At 40.2% G+C, this 18,646-nt stretch overlaps 3 protein-coding genes across 5 annotated transcripts; 2 read left to right on the top strand and 1 right to left on the bottom strand.

Moving 5' to 3' along the window:
* Positions 1 to 109: 109 nt before the first annotated feature.
* LOC129581163 (uncharacterized) lies at positions 110 to 3,282 on the top strand. Of its 2 annotated transcripts, XM_055472082.1 has the most exons (6): positions 110 to 301; positions 399 to 952; positions 1,183 to 1,403; positions 2,011 to 2,173; positions 2,332 to 2,657; positions 2,807 to 3,282. In XM_055472082.1, exons 2-6 carry the CDS (start codon positions 408 to 410, stop codon positions 2,809 to 2,811), a joined length of 1,260 nt encoding a protein of 419 aa, XP_055328057.1. In that variant the 5' UTR covers positions 110 to 301; positions 399 to 407; the 3' UTR covers positions 2,812 to 3,282. The 2 variants fall into 2 exon arrangements, with proteins under 2 accessions (XP_055328057.1, XP_055328056.1); XM_055472081.1 differs by having other exon boundaries at positions 2,332 to 2,819.
* Positions 3,283 to 4,857: 1,575 nt separating this feature from the next.
* LOC129581161 (uncharacterized) lies at positions 4,858 to 7,281 on the top strand. Of its 2 annotated transcripts, none has more exons than XM_055472077.1 (2): positions 4,858 to 5,293; positions 5,364 to 7,281. In XM_055472077.1, the coding sequence occupies exons 1-2, from the start codon at positions 5,155 to 5,157 to the stop codon at positions 7,172 to 7,174; spliced, it is 1,950 nt and encodes a 649-aa protein (XP_055328052.1). In that variant the 5' UTR covers positions 4,858 to 5,154; the 3' UTR covers positions 7,175 to 7,281. The 2 variants fall into 2 exon arrangements, with proteins under 2 accessions (XP_055328052.1, XP_055328053.1); XM_055472078.1 differs by lacking the exon at positions 4,858 to 5,293 and having other exon boundaries at positions 5,382 to 5,502; positions 5,568 to 7,281.
* Positions 7,282 to 8,794: 1,513 nt separating this feature from the next.
* Positions 8,795 to 14,182, bottom strand: LOC129581169 (protein odd-skipped-related 1-like). The gene is made up of 4 exons (XM_055472094.1): positions 13,892 to 14,182; positions 10,083 to 10,724; positions 9,828 to 9,884; positions 8,795 to 9,527 (listed from the first exon to the last, which is right to left on the bottom strand). The coding sequence occupies exons 1-4, from the start codon at positions 13,911 to 13,913 to the stop codon at positions 9,268 to 9,270; spliced, it is 981 nt and encodes a 326-aa protein (XP_055328069.1). The 5' UTR covers positions 13,914 to 14,182; the 3' UTR covers positions 8,795 to 9,267.
* Between the last annotated feature and the right edge of the window lie 4,464 nt (positions 14,183 to 18,646).

The raw sequence follows: 18,646 nt of genomic DNA on the forward strand, positions 1-18,646 counted from the left end.
TCTTGAAAAAACGTATCAGGCAACCTTTGCCCAGTGGCGGGCAATATTGAGCGAGCGGATTTGGATTTGCCATTTAGTGATTTACCTAAGTATTAAATTGTATGCTGCACGTAATTTTATTTTCTTTTCCAGATTTCATTATTTTCACATTTCTTCGAAAATGTTTGCCGTTTGTAGCTGCGAACAAGCGAATTTTTTCTACCTGTTAGTCAATCAGTAGGTTACGAATCTCCATGACACAGTATCAACATCTTGTTCACACTACAGAATCTGCACGGCTGAACCTACTTCAGTGAAAAAGGTGCGTACTAGTACTTCAGCTTCAAATCCGTGCTGCTGCTGTTCACTTAAATTGGGCGTTTTTTCGTTATTGAGTAGTTTTGGGGTTGTGATTTTAGTTCATAAACATGAAAACGCTATGCGCTGGTTGCAGCGCTGTTCTTTCATGGACGGTGGCCTCGCGCATCACCACGCTGACATCCCGATCCGGGCGATTCTTACCGCATGTTGTGTTGCCTCATTACTCAACCCTGCCTGCAGCCAAAATACACCGTGACTTGACTGCCCAGGAGGAGACCCATCAGAGTTCGTCCGTGCCCAGTGTGAGTCCGCAGCAGGATGAAGATATTGTTCCCGGCTGGCACACACCGGAATCCTATGCACTCTTGCGTGAGATCGCCAACAAAACCACGCTTCCCAGTCCGCGTCTGTTTGGCTCGTACGGAGTGGGTAAGCCGCTCGTGGGCGAACTGGCACCAATTCGGCCACGGGAGCACCGCTGGCAGCCCCAGCCACAGAGCGAATTCAGCGAAAGATTCCAGGCCGTTATAGCCAGACAACGGCCCTCGACGAATTACATGGTTTTCAAATTCAAGCAACGAGATAGGACAATGCGTGGTGTCATGATGTGGTTTCAAGAGCGACATTTGGCCAAACGCCGCAGACAACAAAGGTACTGTAATTGTTGTGATTCACGTAGATGAACTACTGAACTACTGATTGACGATAAATTGGATGTGCAATTGTGCATTACGAGTACACAGCTGTCGTTGTTTGGAAATGTTTAATGCGTTTTGCATGATAGAGTTCAGAATTATTGTGTCTTTGGTTTGCTAAATGCTAATACTTCCGTACTATCGCTGTTTCTTAGTTTTTTTGTGCGTATTGTTGAACGCTTTGCAGCTACGATGCTCAGCGCAACCAGCTGTTAGGTCCGGAATTGGCTGCTGCGAGAGTCTTCCTTAGTCGCGGAGCTCGAGTAAAATTTGAAGGCGTTGATCGGTGGTACGGCAGGTCTGAAGGGAATCTGCGCGCCGTTCCAAGCCGGTTTTTGGATACTGTCCGAGTGGAAGCGATTGATGCGACTGGAACTGATGTCCTTTACGAAGCCTTGGAAAACCTAGGTACTGCTATCTTTATGAGTACAGTACTAGCAGAATACCCTTGCAGCTTTATTTCACAATTTTTTACTGTATTTGAATTATGTTACAGTACTTTTGTTCTACATTTCAAGGGAGCAAGTGAACAGATATCGATTTTCTCAATTTTTTCCGGTTTTCCAGTATTAAATTTTTATAAGCGTTTTTATCTTCTTTTAAGAAAACTGTCGTTGATTTTCCGTTAGTTTTATTAGTAACTGTTCACTTCAACGGAGCTTTCAGTATAATGCAGTATACTAACAAAAAACCTGTTGTTTGAAGTGATCCCTTTCTAAAAATTCGCAAGAAAGATAAAGATCTTTTGACTAAACACAACCTATATCCTCGTCATTAACAAATCTGCAGCCTTTGTGTCTTCAGAGTTCAAAGTAGGTTGTTTTAATCAAATATATCTATATATTTGTATTTCACTGTAATTTGCAGTTGTAAATAAGTACATTTTTGTGTTGCTGACACTGGGTTAGTAACAGTTTAGATGAATTTTAAGTGTGTGTAAAAATGCTGAGAAAAAACTGATTTTCGAAAGTTTGCGTGGGATGAAATGTTTAAAAATAACTTACTTGTTTTGCAGTTGGTCTGCGGTATTTGCGGTCGTTGACTCTGCGGGATTGTAAAGATGTGGACGACTTTTGTATACCTAAATTATATATCCTGTCAAATACGCTGGAGTATTTGGACCTAAGTGGATGCCCGAAAATTTCCGAACGTGGCTTGGCATGTCTGTATCATTTAAGGTACGTGCCTACAATACAGTAACAGAAATCATAATTTATAAACTGCTTTCTGGAAAAGGCTTTTTGTTTAAAACATAATTGTGTATCAGAAATTAGTATTTTAATTGATCGACCGTACTTTAGAGAAATCTTTAATCTAAACTTCTTGCGTTATATAGAAATCTGAAGACACTGGTGATTGAGAATATGCCGAAAGTGGAGAATAAGGAGTTGTATGCTTTGCTTCTGGAGGACGAACTTCCGTTTTGTGAAATGGTCGGTGTGGAGTACAATCAGGTAGAAATACCGAAGCCAACATTGCTGGAGTCGAGAGAGTCCAAAGAAGCTGAATGGAAGAAGCTGAACGTTCCCTTATACGATGCAATAGCCAGGCCAGACTCTGTGGAAGTGGGCAATCCGAGCTACTCTGATGCTCTGCTAGCCGATAAGAAAGCACAAGCGCTTGAGCAAGAAAGGAGAACTAAAGAATTAATGAAGAAATACGGTATAAGACAGTGATAAATTTACAGTTAAAATTAGTTTATTGTAAATATACTGTGGTGGTACTTCTTGTGAACTCCTTTAAAATTTCAGAAAACTGCTTAAACTATTGAGCTATGTTTTGCTCTTTGATTCTAACGAATGCACATAAAGAATAGGGAAACGACGGCATTGGCGGAAATTTACGACGGTACGGTGGGTACCTTTTCAAAGGATCACAGATGGTGCGGGTTGCGTGACACAACTATCGTCGAATTTCGTGTTTAATAGCCAGTTCCTGCATTAACTTGTGAGCGTGGTCAGAAATCGGGAATGTTGAAGGAGCTGCTCCTGGACCTTCGATAATGTGTGGAACTTCGATTGGCGGACGAGAATAATCTGCGACCTCCACAGTTTCAAATTTTAAATCAGCTGGAAGAAAAACGTGTTACTAACACTGGAAATGTACAAATCGCTGTACGAGTATACACCGGTATTTACAGTACTTTTGATGCTGCGACGCGTCGCGCCACAGTTACGCAGCAAGTGTTTATATGGCTACTGATTCTCACTGTCAGTGCATTGCAGTCTGAACTCCAAAGCATGTTAAAATGAAACTTACTCATTTGCCGGAAGCTGAGATAAAAAACGGCCGGGTTGTTCGGAGGGTGTCGTGCCGCTGGGAATCCACTTTGATACAGTGTTAGAGTAGGATGCATTAGTTCACCATTCTGGCTGAAATAAATCGCTTGATGCTCTGGTGGAATCTGCCATACATAAATATACAGCACAAAATGGAATCGCTCGTGCAAAGCTTCTACGTGTTTTTATTAATTTTTGTGTCGATATGCTGCAACTTTTAATTCACTTGAGTCGAAAGCTCGAAGTTCAGAATGTTGCGTCGCAAAACGAATTGAATTGCGTACAGTGCTCGCATATCGTACATATGCCCTCTAAGGTAAGGGGCATATAGATATAGTATATCGTACGTGGTAATTTCTGGAAACATAATTTCTATTGATACAACTATTGACAGTTCACCTCACTGGTCAGCTGTAATTCTTACGATACTTCCAAACATTTTCCATTGGGACGAGCAAAGAAACTTTCTTGTTGCGATTATGAATTGATATTAATTTAATGCTGCATAGTTTCATGCACTTAGAAAGAAACCGATGAACCACTGCTTTGCGTCTGCTATACTGATGTTATATGCCTTGTGAACGCCGTAAAATGTCCTTTTGAACTGCAATTATAACTGAAGTTTCAAAACCTTACAAAGCCCAGCAAGTTTGCGAAGCAGCGTTCATTTTTAAATTATAATTTCAAACTGAAACGTTTATACTACGATATTTACCTGCGTACATCGTTGAATTTCTTTTTTAACATCATCAAATGTTGCCAGCTCATGTAGGCTCATGTAATGCGTCAACTTCTTACGGCGTACAATAATGTGAACTTGTAGGGCGAGCGGCAGTAACATTGTCTTCGATGGACGCCAGCACGAAGATCAAGATTCAAGATGCCATTTAAAATATGCTGCACGTTTTAAGATATGCAACAAAAAAACGTATACATGCACGGTGTGCATAAGATTAATAACCCTTAAAGACCACATGCTTTAATTAAAAGTGTCGATATTTAGAATCGATAGCAGTAGTGTGACATATATAATTAAGTTATAATTTAACTAAACACCAGTGAGAGTTCACCCACAATTTTGTCCCTGGTTCCCCCGTCGTCCTACTTGTATCCACAAACTTCCTCTTTTGAGGCTATTGGGTCATTTGGTGCTGACGTCGGCGTGGAATTAGGCATAATCTCTTGCATTAATTTTGAATATTGTGTTGCACTTACAGTTGCACTTACAATAATTGACCAGGCGATTGCATTAGTTTCCTTTTACCAGTACGGCACTTCGATTCACATGTAAGAAGAATCTTGTCGGGTGCATGGTATTGTGTAATAATAATAAGAGTGTAAATAGAGTTGTAATAGTAATCCAAACAACTGTCTAAAAAACCTTCGACTGAATACTGTATAAAAATGAAGGCAGTACTTAATAAACACTGGTATACAGTACTTAACTTTTTTTTCGGCCACATCACCCACAGGTACAACAATCCCAATATTTTTATTTTTAACCTAAAACTATAGCAACATAAGTATATTACGGTACTAGTATAATTATGGAGAATCAAAATATCTGGCTTCGACATCTGGTGTAAATATCTGGTGTGGGTATACGTAGTAGCAAACTCGGGTGTCATAAAAAATATGCAAGTACATAAAGTATTTAATAATTTTATGTTATAAGTATCAATAGAACACTTTATATAATAAATACTTACAGTATGCAAGCATTTTGTTTTGCAAAAAAACCCTGCCTCTTAGTCTCGGTTTATGCGATGAACTTTATGCCTTTTCGGAAAGTGCCTAACTTCTTAATATGAGTGGTTTTCGAGTCTTATAAAGAGAACTACACTGTCGTTCGACTTATATCAAATCATTCAAATTCCAAAATGATCGCTTTAAACTTATCTAATAAATTGGTGGAATTCCTGGGACGCGTTCCGGTATTATACATACAGGAGAAAATCCTGAGAAAATGGGCTGCTCCCACCGCCGGACTATATCCGTTCAGCGTAAAGGAATCCTTGAGTAAAGCTCTCGTGATTATGCACTTCCTGTCTCTCACAAAACACCTTCGAAACACTGTGCCTTTCTGTAGTCCTCCTGATGAGCTGGTTTTGCATCAAATTCCTCCCGACACACCACTACCGTTTACTGCTCTGTCTGGCCGAAATTACCGCCATCCTGGTCTTATCCGTGTTCCTTAACGGAGTGGTACCCAATGCCGAATACCGCTGGTACAACTTTCGTCCACCGGAATACACTACTGTGTTGCTGCAGTTAATCATCTTTCGCATATTAGACACTTGCCTGGAAGGGACCTGGCAGTTGCTGCTAGTGTCCTGGCAGAATGTTGAACTTTTTCGGAAATATATTGCGAATGCTAGTCAGCTGCGCCAATTGTTTTTTTGGAATTATTTGACATATCCGTGGATTTGTTACTCTTTTATCACCAGTGATGGGGGCGCTTGGAGTGAGCGTGCGAAACCCGGTGTACTGAAAGGTCACGAAGGGCACTGGATTCTTGTTTTTGCTGTCGCGATTGTGGAAGTTTTCGAGGTCACGGTTTTCTTAGTGATCTACTTCATGGATTATTTTTACCGGAATTTTGAATTGCGCCTAACAGCAGTAAAATGTGGACTGCTGTATTCATATTTTCAACATATCTTCTGGCCGACAATTCCTTTCCGAACCGAAGCGTATGCCTATCTTCACGTGTGGATTATGAAAATCATCATTAGTATTTCATCATCACGTCCACCCGTTCGTGAAATCCTTTCGGGTTGGTATAGCCATCATAATATTCATAAATATATTGGGAGTTTTCTGTTCTCTTCCATATTGAAAGCCTCGTGTGAGAGTGTTGTGGCGTTTTGGGGTTTCAGTTATTTCTTAGCAGGATGCACAAGCCTGTTTATCCAGTGTTGGCATTTCATTACCGCCTTAATAATGGGTGTATCGTACCGATTTCTGCTGGAGCCCGATTTTCGTGCATTTGATCAGAGTTTGCTGCTGCAAGTATTTATTGACGATTTGCAGCTGGACCATTTCACTGCAGTGCGGGCGTTGGCCACGAAGCCCACTATCACGCGTCAGCTGATCGATGTAACGAAGTTAATGGGAATCTTTTGCGTACTGCACTATTTGTTTCTCATTCCGCGAAGATGTAAACGGTTTTTAAGAGAGATCATTCAAAAAGAATTGCCACTTCCGCCGGTTATCATAACGATCCTTAATTCAGCGGTGCTGCCCATGATTTTAACATTCAAACTCTTTCTTATTTCTAAACATTGGATGATCGGAAATTTTGCTTTACTGTTCACTTCTCCGCAACCGTTTCGTAATTGGTTGACACTGGAAATCTGTAGCAGCATTTTGTACATAGTGTTTTACAGTGTTTTGTCGGGATTTTTGTTACCAGTTTTATATGTAGTACATTTGCAAAGGTCAGACAGCCTCTCTATCGTTCAGACTAAGGCTTTTCATAAAGCGATAAAATTTTTAGAAAAATTTGAAAACTTTGCCAATTATCTTAGTCATTGTGGAATTGTGGGATGTGTAGCCAATATTGCGGCTTTATGGGAAATTTATCGTCGATGGGATGCAGTGACCTTATCCGGTGTACTGGAACTGTGCGGCCATGTTGTTCTTTTCTACGTTTGTATGGAGAATTTTAACCATGTTATCAAAGCGAAACGAAAGCGGCGAGAAGTTTTATGTTTTCAACAATGTGCTCTGAAGTTAACGAAACCGGTCACGGGAAGCAGTTTAACTTGTTATTTGTGTAACAATACGGGGGATGATTTTCTGGCTTTGCCTTGTACGCACTCGTTTCATAAGGCTTGTTTAAAAATATGGTTCGTGCAAAATTGTGTGTGCCCTGTATGTCGGAAAGAAATCTACATTTGAAAGCACAGCACACACTCAAAGCACAGTCTACTGTATTAGCCTTATGTACTACGAGTAGCGTAAGTAACACTGGATTTGCGCTAGTATGGTTTAACTGATAAAATGATTAATACGTAAAATAGACAGCGCGTAAAAGGATTTCAGTTGTAATTCTTGTATTTATTTGCTATCGTTAAAGCGAAAAATGAAAAAATGAATTGTAAAAGGTTTCTGCACCGTTGTTTGTTGTTTTTTTGTGGAAAAAATTGGGACAGCGAAACTGCAATCAATATTAATTGATTTCTTTGTTCGCTCATCTACATTACTAGGGTGTCTGGCTGTCATTTTAATTTTATGCCCGTTTCGGTATAAATAAAAACAAAATCATAATCGTCATATACTTATAATTATTATTATCATTATTTTGTATAGTTCCGTAATTTAGGTCGCAGTGTTCGACCATTGGTCTTTTGGCATTAAGATTTTCAGGTTTAAAACCACCAGGCAACCAACCATCATCGGAAAGGTAGTTTATACAAGCACCAGCAATTGCCGCTATCTTTCTCGGGAACCGCTTAGTAAGTACACGGTTGAGGCCCTGCTTGTTTCAAGTGGGTATATCGTTCCCGCGCTTAATCTAACATCCTGAGTCAACATCAGCCGTCCTCAAAGTATAGCATGCAAAGTGTAATAAGTCGTTTTAATAGCAACCTACCATTTAGCACCTGTTCTCTACCGTAAAAATGCCGATTAATCTTGGTTTTCTCAAATATTTTCCATCTAACATTCGCTACAAAATTGACATCTATCATCGTCAGGCGGTTGTCCTGCTGAAATTTGACTGACGTTTATGGAGCAGCGCGCCTCGATTACAATTTGCCTCGGCCGTCCTTGTATTAGATGCCGCTATATGTATGCCTCCATAAAACGCAAAGCTAACGAAAAGCGATGCAGTATACTAGTACACCCTTATAAAACATGTCACAAATGTTTGCTGGCTTTGGTTGACGATATCGTATGAGTGCAACGTTAGATTCCGATGCTGATGAGCAGAATATTTATATAATGAGGCTACCGAAATTAAGCAAAGCTAGTCATTGTTCAATTGTGCATTTTCCGCTACATTTAAAAATGATATAAAAATTAATACCCTTCGCGGTTACAAATTGTACGTGCACGTACAGTACCTAACAGATAGCTTTCATATATTATTATAAGGTACTCTATATATGAGAGAAAAACGCAGTGTTGCATACCGATTTGATTCACGTTTTCCCTTACAATGCAGGTAGAAAAGGGTGAGCACCGTATGCGCAAGTACGAGTACATTCCACATGAGATTTTCTTGCCTGTGGAGGATCATCGTTTATTACAGTTTACACCTTTTTCACGCTTCCGTTGGCTATATGAGTAAGCTAGTGTTGTTAGGTCTATAGGCAATGTCAATATCCACCGGTCACCGGTGAATGCGAACCGAATCAACAAATGTTACACACAGCAGCAGACCTGAATGCAAGTGATTGCTCATGACCTTTCTCACTGGGACTCTTCGCGACACTACAGTCGCGGCTACTCGATGAGGGTTTATCTTATCGGGACTACTGAGCAAAGTATCACGAGGTCAAACACAAGTCCTTTTATTGATTTAATACCATCAAGCATATGGCCGGTAAATTATTTGACTTTGAACAACAGCCTAAATACACTACACACTGTAGCGGTATACAAGCGATTTACAGAAGGAATGTTCAAAGTATGGGAAAAACTTTTGCATTTATAATAATATACTAAGCGTCAGCGAAACACATGGACGAGGAAAAAGTCAAATAACTTGTGTACATTCAAGAGAGAAATATGAGCTGAGTGTGTAGAAACGGAGAATAGAGATTATACAATTTGCCGTGAGATTATAGCCACGTAATAACAAGTACTCCCACAAGCCGGGTGCGCACACACATAACTTCTAACCAACCGGCATCCGGTTAGAGTAAATTTCGTCAACTGTCCAACGTCTGTTTACCGGCTAACGCCGGTGGTAGTTGTTTGACGTAGCGTGAAATAGCAACTGATACAATCCAGGACAGCATCATCACATTTTCCCCGTTTAAAATGGTTCAGTAGGGTGATAATAATAATTTTCTGGTTATCGGTGCCGTGTGAGCCGGGCAGAGTGGTGCAGGCGCCGGTGACGGCTGTAAATGGCCGGTAGTAAGGTGTCGATGTGAAGTGGCCGCTGTCGACGGCTGAGCGGGCGGCTGCTGCGCATGCACAGCAGATGGTGGCTGCTGTACCATGGCCACTCCCGATCCGTCGCTGATATGGATATTACGATGCACAGCCAATGTGCGGGACTGGCAGAATCCCTTTCCGCAATCTGTTTAACATACAAAGGTCAAAATTTCAATAGTATTGTCCAGTAACAGTATAATAAAAATTGTTGCTACCGGGTGCAATAAATATTCCCAAATTAAAAGTAGGCATTCAATGTGTTAACGGCCACCCGGTGTAACATTTTACAGCTATATATATATGCTAAGTATGCTTTAATTTCAAACGCTCGCAGGCGTAAAAATAATATTTACTACAGCAACTACGTATGTAATACCTATCACACGTAAGAATAACATGTGTATTACGGTCGACGTCAATATAGTCTGCGCTCTGTGGTACATACCTTCACATTTGAAGGGTTTTTCTTTGGAGTGGATGAATTTATGATCCCGTAAGTGATCTATACGTAACCAAAAAGGGATTTTATTAATACCGGTCATATGGGATAACGTATTCCTCTGCTGATATTGTAATCGAAACTACAAATTCGTTTAATTTTTTAAATGTACCATGTACGTTTGATTGCTCAAATTTTTCACCGCACAAGCACATCGTATGCATATATATATATTTTGTGCTTCTCAAGTTAAGTATGTACCTTGTCGGCGAAAGCATTTCTTGCAAATTTCACACTGAAACGGGCGCTCATCTGTATGTGTTCGCTCATGGATCATCAAGTTGTACGACTTGGTGAAATGTCGTCCGCAATATCGGCAAATATACTGCTTTTTCGGTCGTGCACTACGCGCCGCTCGATTTCGGAAGCTCTTAACGTGACCACCGTAGAATCCTTGCCCATTTCTTTTCTCCGCCATTCCTTTACTCTTCTCCATTTTATCAATTTCTTGCTCCTTGAGAATCTCTTCCGCCAAGCGTGAGAAGTCGAATTTGTGCTTCTTTTGCTCTTGGTTTTTCGGCGGCGGCGATTGCAGCACTTCCTTGCGCGCAGGAGTCGAGCGGCGCACGGGCGACATACCGGTTGGCGGTACCGGTAGATAGGCAAAGGGCCGGAAGAAAGCCGAAGCGGTGGGGTTGGTCAGTGACGCAAACATAAATGGGGAGTACAGCTGCTGGTGAAGTGCAAAGGACAACGCAGCGGTTTGGTGAGCTGGCCATATCGTTTTGGTCTCCTTGCCGCGATGTTCATGGAGATGTTCGGCAATTTTGTGGAGAGGGGGACGGGAAAAACGGAGGTCCGCCGCTTCCGGCATTGAAGGGTTTGCCGAACGGATCACTGATTCTAGAAAAACATTAAAGCACTGGTGCATTTTTTGTGGTTGCATTAATTCCATTTATTATCAGCATTGTTTTCATCTGTATAACGTCGGCTGCTAAGCTTGCTATGTTAATTGACTTCAGAGTCGAATTTAACGCCTCGCATGCAGCCATTTGATAAGCTGTTATTTAAATGTTGGCCACATCTTTTATCTTAATTGTTTCAAGTTTTTAATGAAGAGAATTCCAGAGACGGGATGCATATCAAACATTCTGAAAGCCGACAGCCATCCGCCCAATTATTTGTGAAAATCATTCAGATTTATAGCGCAACAAGTGTAAGCGGAGCAGATTTATTACTGTGCTGTTCGGCAGATACACTACATAAATTCCCAACACATGGATGAGTTAAAAATGTTATCCCTCCAGTATGAGGCGGGAAAGCGATTACTAACTGTCTGTATCGGTATATTTATCCACATCGTGCGGCCTATACTGCAAATAAGCACCCGGACGGTTTATTCGATTCTGGACGCAAGACAAACTGGAGCATGTCGCGCGTAATGACTTCCAAACAGAAGAATGTATCGGTCAAACGATTAAGTTTGCCAATAAAATAAATGGGCCTATTTAACCCGGCGCAGATGCCCGCCTCATCGACCATTAGAGTTTTAAACGGTTTCTTCAAAGATTGCTGTGATAAGTAATCAGTACTGGCATATCGAATGTATCAAACCAAGAAATAATAGTTTATAATTATGCAGAAAGGGTCCAGTATACATGAAATGTGTAAGCTTTGTTATAGAGTCTTTCGATACAAGAACAGAAGTACAACCTTTAAGAACTTATAACGTACTTTTTTCCGTTTTGTAAGAAGCCTTTAATCGCTAGAACTTCTATGAGCTCTAAATAATGAAGCGAAAATTATTGTTGAAGCAGTAAAATAAAATACTGACTCGCTGATTCCTTTTACGTATTTGCGAAGCCTTGTTAGTTTAAGGGTGTCAAAAAACGTTCCCGTAACACACGAGATGCCGCAGCCTTGTCGATGCTGAATTTGTTTTCGACTTCTGTTAACCTGTATCCATTGACAAAAGATCATTATCCCAGATGTTTAAATATCTGATACAATTGATGCGTATTGTAAACTACCGGGATACATACAGACAAGAGGGAAATTGAGTCTAATAATGATGTGCGATTTCGGAAAATCAAAGGCACATATCGGATGACAATAATAACAGTAGCTGCTCGCACACGTAATACACATTCAGTTACTCCAAGATGTCTTGCTCACATGGTCGGCATTAATATTGTTCGAACGCTTACTGCTCTACGAGTAGTCATTCGCTGTCATGCAGTCAGATACAGGTGCCATAAAAAGAAGCCAGAAGATGCTGAGTAATCTGATCTGACTGTTAATTAGCCAATGCGGCGCAAAAACCCTATCCACATGTTTGCACAAGAGACACTTTAGCAGTATCATCATAAAAGCCCGCTTTTTGGCTACTTTTGTCTTGTTTATCAAGAAAATACAGTCGTGGGTGTCCCTGCGAGTCATCTACGCCATCTCATCTGGAGAAATCGCAATCCCAGTGGGAGAACATTTTATGGATTAATCGACTGCACAGCGTACTTGTAAGCGCCGCATATGTAATGGATGCAGAAGCGCTAAATGACACTTTCACAGCATCCCGCCAATACACTAAACACCCGCATACAACCAGCGCATTCCTTACTTAATAAATTGTCGAAACTTAATCATTTTCTTATCTTTCATCATCTGATGTGATTCCTTGTCTGATGCAATTAGTGTGCCTTATACCGGTATACGTCTGCTTGTTTGGCTGTTTGGGTAAAATTTTTCAGTTACTCTAGACTGAAAGCTGTCTAATTCTGTAGCCAAATAATTAAAATTATTAAGCTTTTAAAAATTAATATTGCTCAGTCAACGTATAATACGTAACGGTGAATAATTTTGCACACCCCATATTTTAGTACTTGAACAGCAATTACTAATAATGTAAGTAAGTAGTGTAGCACCTCCATCAGTTAATACGGCCGTCAGCGTGCGGCGGCTTGAACGGGCCGTAAGGGAATGCGTTGCTTTTGACCACGAATTAGACAGCTCAAAGCATTTAGCCGACTTAAATCCGTCAAAGACTCAAAGGCTATTTTGTCTACCAAGCAGCTATTTTTCCAGCACTTCTTCAGGCGTCATTATCAGTTTTGTCATATTTATCAGCGATAAACATCGCGACAACGTTGCAGAAAAACACACAACACGGGTGTTTTTCATGTTGCTCATGCCTCAGCACAGTGTTATCTATTGCTCCTGTAGCACGTTACGTGGGAAACGCTTTTTTCGTCGCGATTAAAATCGCAGTCGTCCACAACAATAAACCGACCTCGAAAAGCACAAAAAAGTTAAAAACCAATAAGATCACCTAGTGTTAGATTTAGAGATTCAGCGTAACAAAATTGGAAATAACGAAAAACCTGATCGTATGTCAAGTTTTACGTCGCCAATATACGACTATATCTGTACTGTGGTATACTTGCAGATTTTAGCTGTCAGTTATTAAGCGAAAAGTCTTGCTCAAACCACCTTATTTATACCTTGAATTTTATGTAAATTGTGGTACCGCGAAAACAAAACAGTCTTGTAAACAGAAGGGCACCTGCATGAGTCGTACAACTCGTATACATCATTAAAGTATTCTAAAAATTTAATAGTCTGTTCCTATTACAGTATTTTGTTGCCGGTGATAAGCACTCGTTTAACAGACGGTCGGTCAGCTTTGGAATGGATTTTTCAGAAAGCTCTGATCTGTATATGTAATGACTGCTTAAAATTTGAAATTTACCAGTCGACAGTGGCATGGTGATAATGCGACAACAACGCGGTTGACAATTGCTCGCTTCATTTGCTTTCGGCGATAATAATGTCAATGTATCTCGTGATATACGATGCACAACGCACATCTCCCAATAATAGTCGGCATATAAATGGGCTTAAATAAGCTCTTCGAGCCAAAACATCGTATCATAACGTAATGTCGATTCAAGTGTGAAAGGTCACCAAGGGAGCAATCACATTTTCCTGCCAGTAATTACCGCTAATGGACAGAAAACCGCTGGGGAACACTTGAGAAATCTGTGCAGTATATCGTACGTAGATTTTGTTCTTACCATAACTTCCAACGGGATACATTGGGCTGGTACTGGTAACGGATGCAGTATATCGTACGTCCTTTAGAAAAGCTATAAATGACCGACAGATGGTTTTTATCGTTACAGCGTGGGACGCTCGACAAATCAACACGAGTTTATGGCTTTGAACAACAGTTTTCACTATTACGCCAGCTAGTGCCACAGCGGCTACCAAAGTTTAAAGCGTTGCGGAATACGATGCAGTAAGAGAAATTTGCTTTACAACTGGCAGCATCAAAACGGTTTGTGTTTTCGGCAGCTACGGCTGCAGTTTAGGGACCAAGTGGCGATGTTGTAAAACGCTCAATATCAGACAATAATATACAGACTAAATGCCACCAGTCACAGTTAGCGCGTGAAATAGAGGCGTTACTGGCCAATCGTGTGGATCCTTATTCGCAGCACTCTAGAGCAAATGCCACAAACGCCAGTCGGAAACACGAGTCGGTAACGTATACAATTTTCTTGTTAGTTGAGTTACTTGTTAGAGTTATGTACTTGCTTGTTAGATAGTTACTTAGACAAGGGCTCGACTGTGCTTGTGGGGTACGGTATGAATAATAATTTATTAAAATACAGTATCTACAGATAGTTGTTTAAAACACAATTAAATATCTACAAGACTACTATTAATATTAATGCACAACTTCATCCTTTTTTGACCTTTGTTTGTGTAGTACAATAAGGGCATCGGTTCCCCTTTCCAACCTTTTTCGTATTTACTGCATTAGTCCGTAATTGATTAAATAATTTCTTTGATTTGTATTATACAATTTACGCAATGTTCTTCGGAATGAGGTGAAGCTGAATGTAATCAAATAATCTGCTATTCGAATTTTGAGGTACTCTCCTTAATTTAAGCAAGATTCAGGTTCTTAAAACCTATATGCCATTATGGCAAGCCAAGCTTATGAAGATGGTTTTATAACAAGTACTTGGTTATACCGTTTCTTAACATAAGTTCATTTAAGATTTTATGTCTCTCTGGACATTGTGGTGTAAGTGGGTTTGCCATTTTTTCGTGCATTTGCTGTCGTTAAAGCATGTGTGCGAGAAAAGGACAGAAAGTTACAGAATCCGATTCACTTGACAGTTGTCATTACTGATACGATACTTATCGATTGCAGACATAAAGTGACATTTGCATTTTACGCAAATATAATAAATATATGTAGAGCCTATCTAATAATAAATATTGCACTGGAATAAAGCTGCTTGAGCGAAAATACTCGTGTTATACCGCATACTTATTGTTCCAAGCTGAATCTGTTCGTGCTTACTTTAGTGCAAGAGTAACACGTAGCGGCATTTGTTGCCAAATGGAAGTTTATTGGCAATCAACCTTAATGTGGCACCTTTTTACAGTTGTGCGTAATGCGTAATGCTTTTATGGCTTCCAGCGTTGTGCTCCCAAGCAATGCAGCCGTCATGAGCTTTATGAACTGTAAACACGCGGCTTATACTGCCGCACGTGGTTTAATTGGGGCAATATGTTTATCGGGACTAATTAACAGCGTCCGTTGGCAATTTCAACCACACAAAGGTCGAGCACGCGTACAGGTGCGCGGTTTTATTAAACAACAAAAACATAAGAGCAATTCCTTATATATTTATCTTATAAATAACAAGATTTAATTGAAGTGACTCTTGCACAGACCTGCAGTGTATAACGTGACGGCTGCGCTAAATACAGCCATATACTTTGTAGCTTTCGCATTGTATCAGGACACTGCCGGCTTTGATTTATCGCTACAGAAGTATACAAGAAAATTCATCAGCCCAAGAAGAGCACAAACTACTTAAATACATAATACAGCATCCTGGACGGGAAGTCGATACTTATAGAAGTTAAACACTTTTATCGGTCATGTGAATGCTGCTGCGAGAGGGAGTCAGCATCATGATCATTAATCCCATCGTATTTAATCACAATGCGATTGGCATTAGAAAAGACGCTGGATAACCGATAATGTGATAGCGTAGATTACCAAACAAACTTTAATTTGTTATCTGTTCTTGTTAAAAGTCACACTTACTGATATGATCAGAATGCAAATTAATAATATCTGTACATGCGTAGACATTGGCAATATTAAACTTATCTGGCTAATTAATTATCACACAAATACTATTATTTTTATTAATTTCAGCACCACTGCGTGGAGTTTACTGGACGTTTCAGTCTTGGATAGAAGAATTCAATGGACGGTGGATAGAGGAATTATTCCAAAACAAGAGCTGTATCTTTAGTACAATCACAGGTACGTAACAGTTAAGTTCCCTATGATGCTATGATTCCCGTATTATGCAGTCCGTTTTTACGTTTTAGCGTATTAGCGGTTAAGTAATCGTAAGATTAAGTACCTTCTTAATACAAAATAATTTTATTAGTAACTATATTGTTAAAAAAAAATAAAATCGCATATACGTAAGTGTATGTGTACCCCATGCAAGCCTATGCACACCGCAGGTATTGATATTTTTATAAAAAATAATTTATGTTAATATTTATACTGGGCACTTGAACGCCAAGTGGACCTGAATGAGCTTATTGATTAGGGAGTGTAACGGATGCGGCTGCTGAGCGGAGTCGGCTGCAGCAGCGTCGTCGTCGCCGCGGACAAAAAAGAGCAAACTTGTAGCAGTCGGGATTTAGAAGCTTGGCTCCATCCATGAACTGTAATGAAATCAATATTGATATTAGAGTATTAAGAGCATGCACCAACAAAGCATGCCGCTGATAGGCCCGGCTCAACATCTATAATTGATAGCGATGAGGGAGCTAATGCAGATTTGAGATTGCTACTAATCAGTCATACAAGCGCCGCTATATGTAGCCGCTGTATATGTCACCGTATCCACAGTCAAACACAGGACGCATGACGGACACAGGTAAAGTAACCGGAATCATTTATAACAATCGCGGGTCTAGTGTACTATTTCGGTGCAAAGAAAAAGCCAACGCTGGCTCCTTGTGATGTTTACCCAACGACGGTACAGTGGCCAGCAGGTCCATTTTGATTGTGGATGGAGGCTGATCTTGTTAAGTTATTAGACCGTTTAATGTACTGCATCAAGCCGAAAAACAAACTGTTCGTCCACGCGTCAACCCGGCTCCGGATTCCAGCGAGCACATATGCCGATGTGTACGCCGGCGCCAGAAAGAATCATTTCGGGAAAACAGAATACTGCAATCGGGCGGCGTCTTTAACTAAATTATGCAGATCACAGTTATTGCTAGCGCCGCTAGCTATAGTTAAGCGGTACTATTGTGCTTATATGTGTTGCTTAGTACTATTAATCATTCTCTTGTTATGTCACTACTCTGGATGCACCTTTTAAAATTTAAACTAAATGAGTTGAGCTAGCAGTGCGCGCTGTTCTAGTTACAGTAGTTAGTGCTCAGGGTTTCTATTTTTGCCTACTGTTTTTGCCAGGATTTTAATTTTTCGATTATCACACGCATGTTGTACGCCATCTGCGCGTAACTGCTTTCCCCGAGGAAAATTTTCAAGTTGTTTGACAATTGGCATACCGTACATGTTTGACTGATTTTTAGTGTGTCAGTAGCACCAGAGAATCAGTAACAGCCGATCGTACATAATGGCTTGGATTTTTATTATGAACCCAGGATTAAACTGACACTATCAATCAGTACGGTGACCTTTTTTTTGAAAAATGACATATCCACCTGATGCTGTGATAACTTGATATCTGCCTCAATCCGCCGTTAGATGCAAACAGGAGATGTTATTTTACATACTTTGCAGCTTAATCGGTATTTGTTAATACCGAACATCAGTGTGCGATGATTGCCATTTCCGTTGTATGCATTCTGTATCTGAAGCCTTGGCCGGCGATCAGCGATCGTACGGTAGATCGTGTAAACTACTTGAAGCACGTCAAATAAACGATTTACTCATAAACGTAAACAACTGATCAGCGACAGTTATGGATAGCTCGAACGCGGTGCTCAACACCAAGTTGCGGCAGATCTGCATTGTTATACCTACAGACGCAGAACCTTGAAAATCAATCAACTGGAAAAAATCAAATATATAGCGAGGTCTGTGTTGCAGAAAGATGGAGCACAGTGAGTTTGCCGGGCTCAGGGGATCAGAGTCCGGGTGAGATTTAACAACCGGAGATGCAAGCTGTCATGCGGCTACTCACCGGGTGTAAATTTGACATTAAACTGAGCGATAGGTTGTCACGGAATAAATGTTTAAACTGATCGCGAATTGCTATACTTATCAAACACAGGTGCTGAGGATAAAACTTCTTATAAGCCCCCGTAATACTGTACGTATTAGCGCTTGCAGAATTCTTGATGCGTATTGCATTTATATAAACTAGGTTTCGATAGTCACTGCGAGACCCCTTAGTTTGGACTCTCACGTGTACACAGTTAATTATTCTATGAGCAAGTCTCGGTAAAAATATATTTAAATTATATTCAAATTATATGCAATTCCTTTTCGATTAGACTTTACAGGACGACTTGGACTTACATTTTTTTTCCACAATCTGATCGTGCAACTAGCATCCGGTTTTTTAACTGTGCGGCTGTCACATGTGGCTATCAATAGTACTAGTAACAAAATCAAAAATATTATTTTTTTCAGATGCGCTGGATGGTGATAAGTACAAAATAATAGTTGTAAGTAGCCGTTTAATCAAATTGAACTTGTTGTATTAGATTACATCACCTTACATGTACAATTTAAATACTGT

Source organism: Paramacrobiotus metropolitanus, unplaced genomic scaffold (assembly GCF_019649055.1).
Source record: "Paramacrobiotus metropolitanus isolate TYO unplaced genomic scaffold, Prichtersi_v1.0 Parri_scaffold0000005, whole genome shotgun sequence".
Lineage (NCBI taxonomy): Eukaryota > Metazoa > Tardigrada > Eutardigrada > Parachela > Macrobiotidae > Paramacrobiotus > Paramacrobiotus metropolitanus.